Source organism: Thunnus albacares, chromosome 10 (assembly GCF_914725855.1).
Source record: "Thunnus albacares chromosome 10, fThuAlb1.1, whole genome shotgun sequence".
Classification (NCBI taxonomy): Eukaryota; Metazoa; Chordata; class Actinopteri; order Scombriformes; family Scombridae; genus Thunnus; species Thunnus albacares.
The window spans coordinates 18,080,509-18,094,522 of record NC_058115.1 but is presented as its reverse complement, the minus strand read 5'-3'; the positions used below and the strand labels follow the sequence as shown (position 1 = coordinate 18,094,522).

Genomic DNA, 14,014 nt, shown 5'->3' with positions numbered 1-14,014 from the left:
AGGCACAATGTAATTCAACACACAGCCTGACCCCTGGCGGCGAGGAGGTGGAAGTACAGCGGAGCGGACAGACGGGACAGACAGCAAGGCGTGACTCCATCTTGAACTGTGATTGGTTTGTGTGACGTGACTGTTAACATATCATTATCATTCAACAATCAGGAGATAAATGGTAAAGGTAGTCAGGAATACCACAATATAGAATTATACATAATTTCTAATATAACCCAAAACTGAGCAAAAGTTGGAAAGATGAACTAGATAGATTATTTATTTTATTTTCACTTCACCAGAAGCAGCAACGTTATCTGTATCTATTTTGCAAATATTTGTGTGACTTCCTCGAGACAGCTGACTGCAGTTTTCGACACTCCCTCCGCCTGCTCTTTTGCACTTTCCAGCCAGGAGAACGAGAGAAATAAACTCAAACCAGATATTTTTTAGCTGGCTGCTATGGCGAGTAGCCTCGTCTCGAAGTTGTTTCGTCCTCCTGTGTTCACACAGCTTGTAAGTTGTTGAATCCTTCTCTACGTCGTACTTTCTTTAGCCCTGTTTCTGTATGACTGTCTCATGTAAGATAACTCCCCTGTCCTCCGTCCAGGCGTCTCTCCGGTCGAGCTGCGTGTTTCGGGGGAAGCCAGCAGCAACGGCGGCGGTGGTGGCAGCAGCAGGGACCAGACATTTCTCCAGCGATCCCCCTCCTGAGAAAATCAGTCGCTATCCAATACCCTACAAGAAAGACCTGCCTTATGATATAGTGGAGCTTATGGAAGAAGTGGAGTCAAAGGTAATAAAGAGAAAAAGTTATGCTCGGGCATTTAACTTAGTACTGTGCAAACATTGTCTTGACGTAGTCTGATTTTACACTGTTTCTTTACAGGGAGGCTTTTTGCCCAATGTCTTCAAAGTCCTCTCTCATAGACCGGCAGAGTTCAGAGCTTTCTTCGCTTACTACAATGAACTAATGAACAAGGAGACAGGTGTGTGTCCTTTCTGTTCCTCCGTGTATGAGTTGTGGCACCAAGTGTCAGAGACGTTGCTAGAGGTTGAGGGCACACTGAGGACTTCACTTGGGCCCCTGAAACAGTTTGAATAGGTATAATACATGGCATGCTTCAGGGGCTCAAATAAATCCCCTTTTGACAGTGGCAGGTAGTGTACTCCTAACTCTGTGGTGACAGCTCCTGTTGCAGATGAGCTGTAGCTAATAAGTTGTAGTAAAACAGGTTAATATCAGACAGGGAAACAGAAAAAGCTTTCAGTCAGATTGCCAAAAGCTGTTGTTTTGTGTGCTGAATTTTAGTGCAGTGGAAAACACACCCATGCGGTACAAAGTGGCTCTGTTGGTTTTGGACTACACCTAGTGTAAGAGTGGAAGTGTGTTACATACTGATATAATGAAACAGGCTTTATCTTATATCTCACTGAATCTGTAGCTTCAGGATATTTTGGCACTGAGCGCATAATTTACAGTTGGGAGTTGGAGTTATTTTCTGGCAATCCCACCATATGAAATCAAGTTTTACAGGATCATTCAATGCCTTCTTTATGTGTTGTTGGAAATGTTTGCATAGCAATATCTTTACCTGACCTGGCAATGCCAATGTGCATTTGTGTGACTTTATTACAGTTAATTGCAGATCAAAATGTGTGTTGTAGAAAGATTTTCTATGAACATGTCAAAGCATTTATACAATACTGTAAAGGCAATTTCCTGTTGGCAAAATAGAATCAAGGGAAATAGAATAAACTAAAACAAAAGAGTTCTGAGGGTAACAATAGGGATCAGTTGGTATTAGAGGAGCATTCACATGCAAACTTTCATTCATGAAAGAAAGCAGATAATGGGCCTCATGCAGCAACATTCAGAAAAAATAAGAGAAGTCAACTCCAGATGCACCAGACGTTCTTAACCATCCAAATCTACTCTTATCCAGGTGTGCTGAATGATGAATCCTACTTGATCATAAATTGGAGGCATGTGGCCAATTGTTTGTTATTAGCATAGGTAACCCCTCCTAAACACTATATAAGGACAGGTGTTGTGCCGTGTGCAAATACTCTGGCACGAGAATTGGAGAGATGACACCAAAAAAGGCTGTAAGTAGAGGAAAAACTTCAGCAGTAGTGAAACTGACGAACAGTTAAATAAACTTAAACAATGTAAACATGATTTTCCAGAGCATCAGTACTGGTGTTACACGAAAATCAAAATCCCAGCAATGGCAAAACATACAATATGTGATGCTGTAAATGCCGTGTCAGCAGAGGGATGCATTGTACCCGAAATTAAAAGAAAATGGTTTGACATGAAAATGGGAGCAAAAAAACATATTGCCCAAGCCAAGCGTGACAGAAATAGGTGGCAGTCTCGTAAGTAGACCTAATAATTCAAGAAATAATTAGAGAGGTGGCATTGACAGGTGTTCAGTCAGACGTTCAGACGTCTCCTTGGCAGTGATGCCACTCGAGGTGTATCATTTTTCTGAAGCCCCGGACACAGACGGTGATCCACTGCCACACACATCTAGGACTCAAGCCCCCACCAGCATGAATTCACAGACACACCAGTTGCTTAAGGAATATTTTGCATGTTTATGTTGAAATTGGGTTCTTATATTAGAAATAAGTCTTGCTTTTCCTTGGAGGCCAACAGGAGACTTGTTGCTGCCACCTTTATGTCTGTGCTGGACTATGGAGATGTTATATACATGCATGCATCTCCGCGATGCCAACACACGCTGGATACTGTCTACCATGGAGCACTGAGGTTTATTAAGCCCTTATTCACCATGACTCTTTGTATGCTCAGGTTGGATGGTGTGCCACCTGCAGACTTAACCATTGATATGTTCTTATTTATAAGGCCATTCTTGGTCTGCTTCCATCTTACCAACAGATCTACATCCTTCAGAAAAGTATTAGAAGTTATTGTCTTCGCTCCCAGGACTTATTCCTACTATCTGTCCCTAAAGCCCATACTGAACTGGGAAAAAGGCGTTTAAGTATGCTGCTCCCTCTGCTTTGAGTCAAACTGTGTTTTTATGTCTGCAACTCTGTTAATTGTCTTGGCCAGGACACTCTTGCAAGAAATTTTTAATCTCAATGAAACTTTTCCTCGTTAAATTAAGGTTAAAAGAATGTTGGAGATCTACTGTATAAACACAGTAAAAGTAATTTATACACGTCACCTTTTTTCTACCTGTGGTAGTGTATAGGCTTTTTTGCTGGCATTTCAATGAACACTCAAGTGTTTGCCCACAAATTTAATAATCCAGTCATTACAATTACTCTAAGACATATAATAATCTAAATTTGATTACATGATATTCATGCATTTTTTTATGATCCTCAAATTTAAAACGTATGTTTCCTTGCATTAGATAAATAATTTGTGGACTGTGAAAACAAGATGTTTTTTTCTTATCTTGGTAAGAGTACTCTGACCACTCCTAAAATTTTCTCTTATCTAAAACAAGAGCAAAAAGCAGAGAACATTGAATCCCAGAAATCAGTCGGTACTAACAAAATAAGAACAAATTGTGGATACGAACAAAAATAAGACATTTGTTCATATATCACTTCCTGCATGAGGCCCATTGTTTTTTCAAAAAGTTACTTGATGTGTGGTTAAGTTCTTGTGTTAAATAAAGTCATTAAAGAGGTCTTAGAAATCACTTAGTTGGCAAGTTGGAACTAGTCGTTGGTACAAGATGACTGTAAGGTATCAAGGTTTTTGTTCTAATGCTTTTTATTTTATCAGGTTTTAAACTGCAGTTACACTTTTGTTATTTTGTTTTGTGGAAAAAAAATGAAATAGGTGTTTAGTTGGCCCATATGAAACTGTGACTTAATGATTAAGGAGAAATGTGTATCATGAGGCTAGACCAACTGAGAACCAATGTCTTGGAATGCAGATAGAGCACCTCATTATCATGTATCAAGCTTTTCAGAGATGAATGATTAAAAAAACAAAAAACCTTAATGAGAAGACAGTGGAACAGAAGCTGACCTCCTCTCTACTAATTGACTTTGTAAAAGCAAACTAAGCCAAAACTGACCATTCAGTCTTTCTGTGTGTGTGTGTGTGTGTGTGTGTGAGTGTGTGTGTGAGTGTGTGTGTGTGTGTGTGTGTGGTTATTAGATAACCACAATCTGGTTTTGTATTGATAAATGTTTTGCCACATAGTGGTTATCCAGTCTACCTCTGAGCATTTAAACTTTTTACATTAACTTCTGTTTTTTCAATACAATTAAATCAAAACTTTTCTCACACAATCTCATTATATGTTTCTTTTTGTCTTCCAGGCAGATTAACCAAGGCAGATCGTGAGCTGATAGTAGTGGCTACCAGTATCTACAATAAGTGTCTTTACTGTGTGGTATCCCACAGTGCATTGCACCGCATCTATTCTAAGAAACCCACTCTTTCTGACCAGGTATCATCTTTAAGTGACTTTCACTGTCTTCCTCTGCTCTTCTTATTGTAATGCACAGTTACTAATATAGTAGTCAGTTAAGTTATTGTAGGCAGGGACCCAGTGGAGTGGATTCAGAGCTTGAGTTGTTATCTTTTATGTTAAAGAGTTGCTTACTGGCATATTTTGCATATGTTGTATGTTGATTTTTGTTTATTTCAAAATTACTGTAAAACAATTGGAGAGACAGTTATTTTTTTGTGATTGCCAAAATTGTATATGTTAAGCCACATAAAAACATCCTGGTGTATATAAATGTCCTCCATCACTACTTTCACCCAGGTTATTGTTAACTATGAGAATGCAGAGCTGGGACCTCGGGAGCGTGCCATGCTGGACTTTGCTTTGGCTGTGTGTCGCTGCGACACCATCACAGAGCAGCACTTTGAGTCCTTGGAGGAAGTGGGCTTCGACCGCGAAGACGCCTGGGACATCGCTGCCATCACTGCTTTCTTTGCCATGTCCAACCGGCTCGCCCACCTCACTGACATGAGGCCAAACCTAGAATTTTATAATATGGGCCGCATACCACGGGACAAGAGCAAGGACAAGGCAGGGGAAGAGTGAAAAGGGAGTAGTGTTACAGACAGCTAAAAGTGCCTCAGTTCTGTTTTATATTTTCATCTCCCTCTCATGTGTGAACAATCAGATGTTTTCTAATTTGTGATGATATGAAGTGCAATATCAGATCTACAGGTGTGCAACGTGAAGGCAAGTAAATCTGAAAGTTCATATTGGAATTAGTCAATATGTCCTGAGATCATAATTAAACACTGTGGTAGCTTGACTGAGCCAGTGTTGGCATGGGATACAACAAGAGACTGACAGAACAGGTGATCTTATTGTCTGTAAAGTCAAGTCATAGTAAATCTACAAGTGTGAAGTCAGAGGAAACTGGACTTTCTTCAGAATCTTAAAGATGTTTTGCCTCTCATCTGCTTGTGATTCCCCACCAGTCAGTTAGAACTGAAGAAGCCTTGTGGATGAGTGACGAAATGTCTCCGAGAATCTCAAAGTAGGTGTGACTTAGCACTTAGCTGACTTGATATTTTAAGAGATGCTTTATATCAGTCAGAAGTCTCACACTGTATCCAAAATGCCCAGCATGAAAAAGATTTGAGAAAGTCTTTGAAATAAAAGGCCTCCTGTTTAAACATTACTCCAGAAACATGATATTTTTTTGAAACTCCCCAAGTTTTCTTCATAATCCTTAGATGTTCAAACTTACATGAGAATGTGTTTGGCCTTTGGAAATTGTGTTGATTCAGATCTGTGATTGTGAGATAAGCAACTTCTTGTATGTTGGTTCTGTTTTTTGTTTTTGGGGTAGACATTTTTTTATTGCTGACATAACATAAATTGATTGATGTCCTGTCTAAACTTAGTCATTATGTCTGTTTTGTTTACCTTGACATTTTGAACTTTAGTTGGTAGTGTTTGTTTATTTGACACTTTCACTTTACTGTTTTCCAGCTAGTTGTCCATTACATTCAACTAAGCCATTGTAATTCCTTATAGAGAAATATTAAGGTCTATGAAAAATAATCACCTAAAACTCAGAATTTAAAGACAGCTCTTTATTTCCTTGTTCAGCAGTTGAAAGAACTCTTTGTTTCACTATGTTGCTTAATCTGAGTGTTACTGTCTCTGCCAACAACAGTGTAAATAAGTCACTAGAATTGTTCACAATAATGTGTTCTTAAGTTTGTCCTCTCAATAAACTATCTTTCTTGATACTAGTATTCGACACACATTTCTGACATAACCATCTTACTTCCACAAAACAGGATGACATTAATAGCCTTTTTTTTCACTAAATCAGCTTCTCCACAGTAACATTTCCACTGCTGGCTGGACGGTCATCTTGGTGAAGTACTGTTGGTCAACTCCAGGTGGCACCACATCCATATACATGTTGGAAGGATCTCAAATTATGCTGCTACTTCAGGTAAAAGATTTATGAGATGAGACATGTATCAAACAAGAGCTGCACATTGGAGAGAGACTAACCCACACACCATGTACAAGAAAGAAAAACTTTTTTCAGTGAGTACTAATACTAAATCTGATGAATCACTGTTCCTCATCTCATTTCTGTGCACCACACAACTTCCTCTCTCCAAGTTTATCCTCTGACAGCCTACTTTTAAAGCTGACATCCCTGTGCTGTGTGATATCTAAAGTGATACGAGTCAAACATGACTCCAGGCGTCACCAGAAGAGTAACGTTGGTGTGCATGTGTGACTGACCATTACCAAATTACACAGACTGGATTGCAATGAGAGCACCCCTGCTCTTGTTTTTTTGTTTTGTGTGTGTGTGTGTGTGTGTGTGCATGTATGTGTCAAAAACTACCTTCCTCATTTGATTTAAGATGAATTACTCATGAACAGACCTCTTGCAAATAACTGATTTCACTTCAAAGAATCACAGCTGATGTATCAGTTTTAACATGTTGAGTGATGAACAGAAAGTCATTCAGATTCAGACAGCCATACATACTGGATATTTACTGCTGTGGAAGGGGAGTCTTCACATTTAATTCCTCAGACAGAGCTTGAGACACATTGTTAAACTATGTGAATGGATATCCATTGACATTAAAGGTCATCTCATTTACAGTTTCCTCCCTGGGCCTCTCCCTGTCCCGTCCTTCTCACCCTGATAAAGTGTCATATGTCTCAGGAACTGCTCATGTACTATTACAGTTCCTTATTAAGCATCAACCCTCCTGACCTCCATGTCTCCTATTAGTATTAAAAGGAGACAGCAGGCTCCAGACAAGGGTAATTTATGGTCTGCAGCTGCCCTGTTTTTCACTCACCAAGATTGGAATAGAATAGAATAGGATAAAATAGAATAGATAGTTTCTGACATCTACTGTTTGTGGGCATCGATCACATGAAAACAAGTTAAACAGCTTTCAGGCAGTGGCATTCACCCGTTTCTTATTGTAGTCTGTCGGTATGTTGATGGATAAATCAATAAGATTTTATCCCTGTTGCGGACTACAATAGGAGTCTGGGGAGGCTTGGCGATGTGTCTTTATTCTCGTGAGGCAGATTAAACCTGCCATGATACACACACGTTACATAGGGCTTGATAGAGAGGAGAGTTAGTTGCAGAGGAGGTGGAGGGAACAGTGAGATTGTGGGTCAAGTGAAAGAGAAGATTGGTGAACTACACATCATTTATGAAGTTTAACTTGCATGTGGATATTAAATCAAAGAGCGGTAGCAAGAGGTTTAAGACATCTTTCATCTGAGTAGACCTCAGTGGTTCTTAAAGTGGGGTTCTGGGATGCAGAACCCCAGACTGAATCTTTCCAAAATGGGGCCTGCAGCAATACTATACATATGTATGTTAACAACATGTAAGAAGCACTTCTTTAAACTACTACATAAAACTGATCTTAACCATAATGATAATAGTGAAAAGTTTATGATGACTATGGTAAATAAATATTTTGATTTAAGATGAGGCTCAAGTGATTGTTTCTGCTGTTTAAAAGAATGAGACTGGACTCTGGTCTGAAGTTTTTTGTATTTATTATGGTTTGCATTGTAACCAATGGTTTTCCTGGGGGAAAATTTCAATCTGCTGGTTGCAAATCACATCACTCCTGTGAGACATATTTCCATTTTTCCTTCAAATAAATATAAACTGACAGAATGTAAGCTGATACTTAAATTAAAAATTCAATTGAAAGAAAAGTGGCTTAATTCGTGTAACTCAGCATGTGTTCTTTGTTGTAAATCTGACATCCCTTTGAGTCTGCACAGTCTCCAGACTTCCTACAGTTGGAGTCAACCCACGTAGATTTAAGAGATAAGAAGCATTTGTTTTTAGGGGGGTGGGGGTGGTTTGGAAGAAGTGCTTCTCATCTTTGATGCCTCGGCTGGGTGTTCAGAGAAACCTGTCCACTTAAACTATGAGTGTTGTCAAACAACTCTTCCATTCTTTCACACTTGCAGAGGTGAGGAGGAGGACGTGGCTCAAAAAAGGAAAGTGAAAAAAATTAATTAAATTAAAAAGTTTGAGGGATGTTCTGCCCAAAATTGTGTGTTCAGCTTTTTTCTCTTTATTGTGTAGTGTTCAAAACTCTTCCAACTGTTTGGTAAAACATAGATGATGTGATGTCATGTATATTTCCAGTGAAGCTAAAATTATTTTTAAAAAAATAAATAAATCACATATCTGACAAATTAACACAAATCTTTGAAAGCAAGGAATAATGGTTTCTATGGATCAGTGTTCAGCAAACACAGAAAATTTATTTCGAACCAGGCAACACTTTCTCAACCACAGCAGCCTCAATAGACAGTAAAGAAATGTGTTTTGATTAATTGGTGCTACTATGATTCAGTTCATGATCAAGTGTTTGGCAATTTTTGGCTACCTACCTACAGTTACTGTATAAGCACATTCACAACCAATTTTATTTAAATCATCATTACTAAGGGTAATGCCCACAGGGTTTGTTTAAAACTAATTAAGGGAAATAAAATCACTGAACTAAGTAGAATTTGGCAAAGCATGAAAAAAGAACATTGCACTTGATTACAAAATAAATAGGAAATAATAAAATATACTGACTGTCACGAACTGATTATATCAGAGAGACTATTTTAGCATGGTCTTTTTACTGAGATGCATGCTCTATTTACACACAAGGGATGTACTTGTACTTTGTGACTCATTGAAGAGAATGCAGACAGGCAGAAAGGCTGAATTCTAACCAAACAAGCGCATATGGGACATTAGCAAACAGACAGACACGAGGATGAGACCATTATCATCTGTGTAAAGAATGTGTCTGTTCCTGTTAAGAATATGCGTGTGCGAGCATGCATGTGTGCAAGTCTGCATATGCGCATGCAGTTGTGTTAATGTGTGTGCACAGTAATTTACCTTCTCCAGTAAAGTGTGTGCGTCTGTACTGAATAAGAATATTATGAGCATTTTGCAGCTGGGGTCATCTGCATTAGTTTGGCTTGACTGAATTTCCCGTGTAACAGAGTGGCTACTTGTCGCTTATCTGGGAGTCTAAATCCCGACAGACTGTGCATCAGAGATGCGAAGCACACTGAGATGCACTCACACAGCTGCGACACAGAGAGGATGAGCAGCAAAAAGGCACAACTTTCTTTGAAAAGAGGTTGTAATGGTAAAACAGTGGAACAATTTTTGGTGTGCGTGCATGGGGACGTGTCATCTTATCACTGCTGTACAGTTAAAAGATTCCCAAAAATCATCATTGATGAATATCAGATTTTGACAACAGGGCTTCTGTCTACAGCTGACATTTTCTTTCACTGACAGCCTGAATATACCAGAATGTAATATTGCTAAGAAATGTGTTCTAAAAGCAGGAGATGAGTCTCACTTTTCATGGAAAAACTCCCTTTCTTGTTCCTCATGTGGTGAGTGAAAGAAGTTCGCAGCTATGGAGACTTCACAAAGCATTAATTCTAAACCATAAGTGGTATAAATTTCCCCTCCGGACATGTTTTAAGAGATAAAAATACTTTGCTTTGAAAAATAATTTGTGTCCGATGTGGTTTTTCCACAAAGAAAGTTCAATTAACTCGTTGACAAATCCAGAATTTATGCAAATATTTTTCATTTCAAAAGTTTGACTGCTGGACACAAGATGTCTCCTCCTTTATTGTAAAGTCAATTCTTAGTGTATGTGCATTGGAGATTTCATGTTTCACACATATCACATTTGTGCAAGTTATATACTGAACCACAATTGGTTCCAGACTATTTGTGATGTCACAAATCATGCTCATAGGTAGATGCCTCAAAATCTGATTTTCAGTGAGCACAGAGAAATTTTCCCCCTTCACCAGATCAAAGTGAAAACTTCTGGTGTCAAACTCTGCAGATACATCATTCTGCACAGTGAAGCTCAAACATCCAACTGAAGTAACAAGAAGAAAAACACATTTTGACTGGAGGGGGACTTTAATTTGTTGCTATTCTTGGGTTGCTAATTTCACACCAAAGCTCTTAATATTCAATGTTTGTTCTACAGATTTAAACCAGTATATCACTTAGATGATATGGCATAAATGTTGTCTTTTTTCTGGTTTTAAAGGCTGCATTACAGTAAAGTGATTGCCTTTACCCACTTAGTCATTATATCCACATTACTGATGATTATTTCTCAAAAATCTCATTGTGTAAATATTTAGTGAAAACACCAACAGTCATCCCTGCAATAATGTTGCAATATCGATATCGAGGTACTTGGTCAAAAATATCTTTTTATTTGATTTTGTACATATCGCCCAGCCCTAGTTGAATGCTGATTTTGGAAAAGAAAATGTAAGATGTAAGACATGAATAAATTTAGTAGTGTAGTGATGAGCCAGAACAAGGGTGGTACAATGGAAAAGTAAATTATCACAAATTGGAAACCTGATCAGGGAGCTTGTAGATCTCTCATAGCAGCTGTCATATAATGCATCACGATGAAGAAAGTCACATTGACTGTAATGTGTGGCAGCAGCCAGAAGAACTTGAAATAGCAGCCAATGATTACCTAAACAGGAACAAGTTGCATGCTTAACAAGTGCCAATAGCAGAGGTAAACTCAAAACCCAAGTTACCAACCAATCTAACTTAAACTGCCACAGCACTTAATATTCCTCACTAAGTTTGTACCACAGTAACAAATACGTATCTTCAGTTGTTTTTTTGTTTGCAGCCAAAAATGAATGTTTTGGACCTGAAGCTGTACAGCAAAGCAGGGCTGCAACAACTAGATGGGTCTCCAAGCTACTAATCATCCTGACACTGCTGTGAATACCGACATGCTGCATCTCCACATAGCTGAAGCTCTTTCATGACCTCTCAGTCAACCAGTTTGAGAAGTGTTTCAGATTAGACTGTTCCAGACTGATAATCCAAATGCACATTCACTCAGATTACTTCATGCCTGCGGATTATCTCATATTTGCTGCTGAAAGGGAACGATTCATGAATGCTTGTACTGTTTTTATGTTTGTGTGTCCCTGATTGTTTTCATGCAGGTATTTGTGCATTATAGTGTGTATTTCCATTTTTAAAATTTGTGGCTGTCTGTGCACTTGCATGTATGTTAATCATGTTCTCTGATGCTTTCTGTCTTTCTTTTTTTTCAAATATTTAATTCACAAGGTTTGACCTGTGATGTGTTTGGTTTTATCATCATTCCCTGTTTAAAACAAAGCATGTAGATTTCAGATTTTGGTTGAATCTAGGTTGTAATACTTAATAACTGTTTCAGAAGTCGGTGTTCTTTCTGGTTGTCCTTGAAAATTGGCAAGATCATCTCTTGGCAGACTTTATTGTACATATTTGCAAAGGCTGTGCTCATTTGTTGGTGTGTGCCATGAATATGAATATCATTTGACTCATTTAATTGCTGCTGTATCTCTTCAGGGGGATTTACACGTCTCACATATAAAACTTATTTTTTGGTTCCAGCATGCAGACGGAGCCAAGTAAACAGCTATCCAGACCTCTGGCCCACAGAGAGGAGGAAGGGCTCTGCTTTGTCAGGAAACCCAGAGGAAAGTGAAAGGAATCGAGACTGATGGAGGACAGCACTCCCCTTCCAGCCAGCCTCAGTGCCGTTCTCTCATTTGGGGATGCGTCACATTAGCATTCAGGCTGTCCCTTTATCCCACCCACTGAAATGAATCACAGCTTATTACAGTAATGAAAGTGTCACGCCAGAATTAATTAAATAATGCCTTAATTAATTACTGAGACGGAATAGCACAGCAGAGAACATACAAAAACAGAACACAATAAGAGAAGAGAAGAGAGCACAGGAAAAAACAAAATTATCAATCAGGCAAAAAACAGGACATAGAGAACAGTTCAGAACAGAAGTGAACCAAACAAACCAGAAGAGAAAAGATGATAACACTAAAAAGCTAAAGTGATGTGGAGGCCATGAGGCTGTACTTGGGAAAGCAGTACTAAATGTTAACGTCAATATACTAGCATACTCACAATGTCAATGCTAACATGCTGATGTGTAGCCGTTAAAATGTTTACCATGTTCAGTAGCTTAGTTAGTTTAACATATCAACATTTCTAATTTCCACTTAACACAGTACAACTGAGGCTAAAGGGAATGTTATTAATTTTGCAGGTATTTGGTCATAATCCAAAGTATTGGGCAAATACAATTTTTGACCTGATGGTGGCGCTAGAGGAAAAGTAAAGGGATCAGCAAAGTTATTACAATAAATCCAGAGGGGGACATGAATGTGTGTACCAAATTAGATGGCAATCAATCCAATTGTTGTTGAGATATTTTATTTAAAACTACAAATGTGAACTTCATGGTGGTGCAAGAGGAAAAGTCAGAAGATCACCAAAGTCAGTAGGACTCATCGATCTGGGAATCATCAATGTGTGTACAAAATTTTGTGCCAATCAAATCAGTGGATATTAAGATTTTTTATTTCGGACCAAAGTGGTGGAGCGACAGACCAACCAACTGACCAAAAAGTGATGTAAGTAAGTGAGCAGCAACAAAAACAAATGAAAAAAGAGCAGAAAAATCCTCTAGACAAGGCACTGATTAGACTGGGATGGTGTGTGAGTGTGAGAGACTGTTATAACCTGAGGACCGAACAGGTGGCCTGGTAACATGCAGGGCAAGGAGGGGAGAGACGATCATCTGGTGTGGCAGCAGCATCCAGCAGGGTTGTTTCTCAACTCCAATCCCCAGGGGATTGTGGGAGTGGTAGATTGATTGGGACGGGAATGAGAAAACGTGAAGAGGGAGCGAGAGAGGAGGTAAAGGCCAGAGGTGACATCCAGTATCTCTGCCTGGGAGCTGATTCGTTTGTGTTTGTGTGTGTGTTTTTGTATGTGTGTGTGGCTGGTGGATTGCAGGTGGGTGGAATATTGTTTGGGCCTCATAGACTTACATTCATTTCCTGGAGACTTACCCTAACCCTAACAAAAACCACTACTTGCCTAACCATAACAATAACCCTAACCTTAACCACTGACCCAGAAGTCAGCTTTTTCCCAACTGGGGACACGGCTTTTGTCCTCAGTTGAACAAGCTGTCCCCAATTAACTGGTCTTAAGCCTGAAATTTGTCCCCAAAACATGACAGACCACACACACACACACACACACACACAGAGCTTCATTTTTCTTTTAGCTAATAATGCTGGGCCAGCAGTTCAGGAGGCAGACGTCAGTGCCATATTGGATGGTAATAAGATTGAGCTTCAACCCATAACTTTTTTATGGATTTCATTACTTTCCTGCCCTTTCCTTACTTTGCCCTATAGCTCCCTTGACCTGTTTATGGTTTGGATTTCAAAATAACTCACCTACAGTATACCATCTATTGTAGTTGCATTATTAACCATCGCAGATTAGATTTTAATCTGTATTCCTAGAAAAAAAAGGAAAGCATCTGTATTGGTTCATAACTTTTTGATACCCTGTGAAGTATACATCAGCTCCACGCTGAGCTCAGCAATCTAACCGTTTGACACTCTCTGAACAT

General features: G+C 39.0%; 1 protein-coding gene across 2 annotated transcripts; it reads left to right on the top strand.

The window, feature by feature from the left end:
• Positions 1 to 26: 26 nt before the first annotated feature.
• si:ch211-175m2.5 (uncharacterized protein LOC568697 homolog) lies at positions 27 to 6,217 on the top strand. Of its 2 annotated transcripts, none has more exons than XM_044363000.1 (6): positions 27 to 115; positions 402 to 507; positions 602 to 787; positions 881 to 980; positions 4,309 to 4,439; positions 4,761 to 6,217. In XM_044363000.1, exons 2-6 carry the CDS (start codon positions 454 to 456, stop codon positions 5,043 to 5,045), a joined length of 756 nt encoding a protein of 251 aa, XP_044218935.1. In that variant the 5' UTR covers positions 27 to 115; positions 402 to 453; the 3' UTR covers positions 5,046 to 6,217. The 2 variants fall into 2 exon arrangements, with proteins under 2 accessions (XP_044218935.1, XP_044218934.1); XM_044362999.1 differs by having other exon boundaries at positions 50 to 172.
• The last annotated feature ends 7,797 nt before the right edge of the window (positions 6,218 to 14,014 follow it).

Excerpts from the sequence above, each read along its gene's own strand:
- si:ch211-175m2.5 (XM_044363000.1), top strand. The coding sequence starts at position 454 with ATGGCGAGTAGCCTCGTCTCGAAGTTGTTTCGTCCTCCTGTGTTCACA. Across the intron at positions 788-880 it reads TGGAAGAAGTGGAGTCAAAG|GGAGGCTTTTTGCCCAATGT; the intron begins GTAATAAAGAGA and ends GTTTCTTTACAG. Across the intron at positions 4,440-4,760 it reads AACCCACTCTTTCTGACCAG|GTTATTGTTAACTATGAGAA; the intron begins GTATCATCTTTA and ends ACTTTCACCCAG.